The sequence below is a fragment of the Limulus polyphemus genome, unplaced genomic scaffold, assembly GCF_000517525.1.
Source record: "Limulus polyphemus unplaced genomic scaffold, Limulus_polyphemus-2.1.2 Scaffold207, whole genome shotgun sequence".
Taxonomy (NCBI): Eukaryota; Metazoa; Arthropoda; class Merostomata; order Xiphosura; family Limulidae; genus Limulus; species Limulus polyphemus.
Window position 1 is genome coordinate 123,683 of NW_013665817.1, and position 6,039 is coordinate 129,721.

The window sequence follows — 6,039 nt, forward strand, 5'->3', positions numbered from 1 at the left end:
ATTCGGTATGTAATGCTGTTTGAATACAAGAAGGGAAACAATGCCTCTGTAGCCACAAAGAATATCAAATAAGTTTATGGAAAAGTTTCATTTAGGTGACTTTAGTCTTAAAAACTGTGACGGCAGGGGCTGACATGTTGGAATTGATATTGATGCAAAGCAACACACTCATGAAATGGCCCTGATTAGTATCACAACTCACAAAAATAATCAACTAATAAAATTAGGGTTTTTGATTATTAATATTTTCAATTATTCCAACTATACAAGTTGAGTGTTATTAATTAATAAACCTGATGATTAATCGGACAGTAAATTCCAATAATCGCCAAGTTCTAATAGCTTATCTCATATTCTAGACAGTTTTTAAGATGTAAAGGTCGCACAAAATTTCAATCATCTAAGTATGCTAGTGCATGCTTTCAACTGCAACTTGCTTTAAACAATTTCAAATATTTTTAATGGAAAGTGGTTGTTCAATTTTATTAATCTGACATCAAAATAAGTCAGGAACTTAAAATGTTTTAGTGAAATGTGGGAAAAGTTAAAAATTTAATAAAAAATTATTAATAATTTTGAAGTGTTTGGCAAAGTTAGTAGTGTTTCTGTTACAAGTTTTTGGGTACTTCACATCAGGGCAAGACATATATATCAAGGATGATATTAGACACATACAAGAATGATTTCTTTTATCACACACAAAACACACCAAGTAAAATTTTACACCAGCCCCTAACATTTTTTAAACTTTCAATTAAACATAGATAGAAGGATTACATACAGAACCTTTAACCTCTCACAATTTATGATGGCACAAAGTAATAAACTAAATAGTGTGACTTCTGCTTCTAATTTTTACCCTGACATTCATACATCCTGTGCTATTAGAGTAGATATAAAACATTGGTTAGCACATGGATGAAATTTTTTCATACTTTTGGATTTCTTTTCTTGATATTGCTTTAATCTTTCTTGTTTCAATTTTTCAGCTTCTTCATCCTGAAAAAAAATAATAATAATGTATAATTACAAAATTGATAAAAATGCAACATTAAAAAACAAAAAGAAAAAAATATAATACCAGACATTGCACACAAAAAAAACAAGTTACAACAACTGCCAAGGAAACTTCAAATTATGTAACCCAAAGATAAATATCTGCAATAATGGCACACACACACGCACACAAAAATATTTGGAATAACCTTTTTTTATCAGAATTTACGAAACTGATGAAAAATTAGTTGGCATATGAAACACAGTCATGATTGAGAGATAGTTCTTTAAACTTCAATGCTTCAAGTCCTACTATTACTATCCATCGCAATAACATGTTTATAGTTCTATACTATTTATTAATGTCACAACTAATGGTCTAAATATCAGTATTGTTATACAGTATACCACTACACACCTCTTAAAACAATGCACATTTTACAAAAAATAAAACTATAATATTTACCTAAATGGTTCAATGTTATAGATATTGATGAAAAATAGTTACTACTGCTGTAATAATTATGGAAATATTTAACATAAAGAATAATAATAACAAGGATCATTTCATCTTCTACATTAATGTATGTGTATGGTTGTGCATCTTTTCCACTGTTCTTAATTTTCTTAGTGCACTAAAGAACAAAAATGCCATCCTTTATGGCCAAAAAAATATAGACGGATAGGTGATAGTTGAACAAAATGTATAACCTTTATCTGGCAAGTTGTGCATCAGCAATCAAGTAAAAAAAATGCAACTTGATACAACTTCTAAGTATACAAAGCAGATTTTGTCTATCTGTCTAGTGTCACAAGTTGTTGGGAGGAACTGGCTGAACTTATATCAATAAAATTTGGTAGAGAAAATAAATGCACCACACAGTTAAAATGTTTTTACAAAATAATCCTTAGCTGCATTCACACATTAAAAACTTCAAAGTTATAATGTATTCAATAAAGGTTTTATTTATTTAATTTTATACATAAAAACACTAAATTTTGTGGTGATTTCAGCCCTAACAATAACTTCATGTGCATTTCATAAATGTTTTAATACAGCATTCATAGCCTTCTAATAATCTCTATATTCTCTACGTCAATTTATTGCACCAACAATCGATAATCTCAACATCAATGAATTATATACACAACTTCCTACAATCATCTGCTTTTAACTCTTATTATAATAAAAACTAAACAATAATCAAATATTCACTCACAAAATAAAGTAATCAATAATATCTAAACTAAACAGTCTTTTATATCATGACAGGCACAATGTTCAAACCCCAACAATTCTAAACACCAGAATTAAAGTCATCCCCAGTTTTATGCTCCAGAGAAAAAAAAAAGTTCAAAGCTAAATTTTTTAAAACCAAGTGTCATTTCAGTAGTTCATATCTGCACTATTCCCAACAGTAAGAAGATCAAAACTACACAAAGTATTTTAAATGAGATTTATCCAGATACTTGTACAGCAGTACAATAACTTTCTTATAATTAAACTCTTTAATTTCTACAAACAACTCCCATAACTCAGTTATTTTCAACACAATTAAACACTCAGCATAAGGATTTGGCAGATACAATTTTTTTTATAAATCCTAAGTGCTCATTTGAATTTTAAAGAAGATCAGCATTTTAAAAACACATTTTTATTAATGTCCCTTAAGCTCATTTCAAAGTGAAAGTCACTCAAAAAGACTTGTACTTCTTTTTTTTTTATCCCTACAGAACCAGTACGTGTAAACATAAATTACCTTAACTGTAGTTATATTTAACTTGGTGAATAAGTTTCTTTAAGTTTTGTTCATGTGACACATACTCAGGTACTGTTATTTACCTTTACCTTCTTTGTTCCTCAAGAAAAGTCTTATGGTCATCTCAGTAAATTCAGTTCTTGGAATGTTTCATTTATGGCTTTAATAGTGATTATAATAATACTGCCCTTATGATTATTCATTATTATGTTTGACTAATACAAGTTTGTTCGGTGTAACTGATTAGTATCACAACTCACAAAAATAATCAACTAATAAAATTAGGGTTTTTGATTATTGTTATTTTCATAACAGTTAACAGATATAGGTTATCAGACTGACTTACAATACAGTCATATCAAATCCCAGTGCTCTAATAACAAAGACGCGTAGAAATATCAGCATCAATGAAATATGTTTGTATATACAAAATAGCAATGCATGTACTATGTATTTTGTATTCTACAAGTCATTCATTTCAACAAAATGACTTTTGTGAAGATATGACATATTGTATATATCACAATAATTTTGTCTTTATGCTTGTTTTTATGAATATTTGACTAACAGCCCATTGAACATTTTGGTTTGGAAACAAGATCAAAGTCATGTAAAAACCTTACTTTTTTTAATGATGGAACTTGCCCATGCACAGGAGTTTTAGGTGGTAAATATTTCTATGAGGTCACTGAAAACAACACACAACCCATCCATACCATTGTTGTATTTTTAAAATGGCAGAAAGAAAGGGTTTCAAGTTTTCTTCAGAAAATAAGCAATGCCATATAGGATATTTTCATTCTGTTCTGTGACTATGCTTATAAATTAACTTGTCGTGTACAAAGACATATTATACCTTTAAAGCCTGAGAGAAAATATCTGACAAGGTTTTGAAATTTAATAATATTAATTTTCAGCATTACCTATGACATTTCTTCAGTTTCACGTTCACAAATAACAGTGTTCACTTTTAAATACAGCTTTTGTTTCTTGTTTGTGATTAAGAAGAGAATGTGAATTCTGGAACATATCTCATAAACAATAGAAAGTTCTCGAAGTGCAGCACTTTCTGTGACACTTCAACAGCAGCACAGTACGATCTTCAACTCTTACTACAAAGTGGCTTAACGATAAACATTCACACCAAAAAACAACAACAATATATTCAAATGCCTGTCTAGTTTCATAAACAGTTGGCATAATACATGTACTCACAATCTCATCATCTGAGCCAAACAAATCAATGTCATCATCATCATCTGCAGGTGGCTTATTTGGCTTACTATCCGAAATATTTTCCGTTTTACCAAAGGCACTGACATCCTTCTTCTCACCAGGAAAGCTATGAGGCAAAACAAGCAAATGCTTTTAATTATAGTTAACAAATATAGATGTGTTTCTTTTTGTTGTTGTGTACTGTACTTATGTAATCGTCAATATGTGAAAAGAGAAAATTAAAGTCAACACTAACAAAACTATGATCCAACCTATAAAACAAAAGTTCAGATTCTTACAAGTATAAAAACTGAAAATAAAAATAAAAAATATTGGACGAATCTCAAAAGTGAATTTTTTAGGACTTCAATGATAAGCTTCCAAAATATTAAATTCTTGTTATATCATAATTACCACACAAGTCTCACGAAATTGGAGATGGGAGCCTAACAACCAACATAATGTATCACGTGACTCAACATTATTCAGCTGATCTAAATAATCATTCAAATGATATTTGTAATTTCAAACTTATTTTGATGAACAGAACATGAGGGATTATACATGTTAAAAAACAAAGACTGACCTATATCTGAAAGTGTTGAATTTACAATGATATTATTAAATAATGCAACATAATGAGGTGGCAGCAAATTGTGGTGAAAATTTTGATTTAAACTTTTTAATCACTGTTCTAAATTATCATTTTGTTTTTATTTAAATGATAACTATTGAATCTGTGTAAATAAGAAAATGAACATTAATACATGAGAATGTTCTGAGCTACAAAACAAGAAAATGTTTCCATTGATATTAAATAATTTTCATCTTTTCTTCACTTAAAACTACAAAAATAATCTGTTCTATGCAATAAAGCATATTAATTTGAAGAAATTTATTACCAATGAGTAACCTGCGAGAAAAACTAAAAAAAACTACTGCTGTTATTATAATATACTGTGCTAGAAACTATAAATACCAAAGTGTTTAATGTTCGATATATTAATGCGAGTTGTATAATTATTAACAGCTTTGGTATATTAATAGTGATCCATACACAAAGAGAGTCAAGTATGGGTCAATCAGAACATGATTGTACTTGTAGCATGTACTGGTTTATGAATGTAGTTCTAAGAATAACCTTCAGAGGCACTGGGTAGTTCTAAGAATAACCTTCACACACTCTGGGTACTGGTATATTACAATCTTTCTGAAAAAATCCTACACAACTAAGTAATAACAGATAGGTTATCAGACTGACTTACAATACAGTCATATCAAATCCTAGTGCTTTAATAACAAAGACACATAGAAATATCATTTTTGTTTATACAAGAAAGCAATACATGTGATATGTATTTTGTATTCTACAATTCATTCACTTCAACAAAATGATTTATGTAAAGATATAACATAATATTCCACTTTGATCTTGCAAGTTGTATATTTATTGGAGACATATAAAATAAACTGATAAGTTTGTTGAACATAGTTGCTTTTCTGTTTATAAGTTGCATGCCTGTACTTTCAAGTTTGCACCATTACATTTATTGATCAATAATACGTTATTAGTAGGGTGCATTATATTCAAAGTGACCGATTCAACTATCCAGATGTCTCAATAATCCAGAAGAACTACTTCATTACAAATGCATTTACATTAACGAGGTTTCGTTGTACAAGAACTAAAACTATAATGATTAGAATGTATTGAATCACTAACCTCACAAGATTTAGCTAGCTTAAGCTATGTTTGCCTAAATCCATGAATACAAAGCCAAAGATAAAAAAATAATAATCATATGCATACAAATTAATAAATTGTTAGTTTAATTATGATAATCAGTCAGCAAAAGTAAAATGCCCATTTTCTTTTATTGCAAAAGTTATGCACTGTGTATCTTGATTAAGGACTGGCTTATAATATATCACATTTATCAAGCATACAAGTTAAAGACAGTTTGGTTTTATGTTAACAAATGTATGCAAGATTAAGTTTGCAAATTTACAAAATTTACTTCATTAGCATGACTGTTGTTTGTTTGAATTTCGCGCAAAAGCTACATGA

The 6,039-nt window shown here is 29.0% G+C and overlaps 1 protein-coding gene across 1 annotated transcript in view; it reads right to left on the reverse strand.

Moving 5' to 3' along the window:
- Nucleotides 1-6,039, reverse strand: part of LOC106478392 (elongation factor 1-beta-like) — a 19,050-nt gene that overhangs the window by 4,554 nt on the left and 8,457 nt on the right. Inside the window, exons 3-4 of the mRNA XM_013938933.2 lie at nt 3,972-4,098; nt 936-999 (exon numbers count right to left, since the gene is read on the reverse strand). Of these exons, the coding sequence (XP_013794387.1) occupies nt 936-999; nt 3,972-4,098 (191 nt within the window). The remainder of the gene's footprint in view (nt 1-935; nt 1,000-3,971; nt 4,099-6,039) is intronic.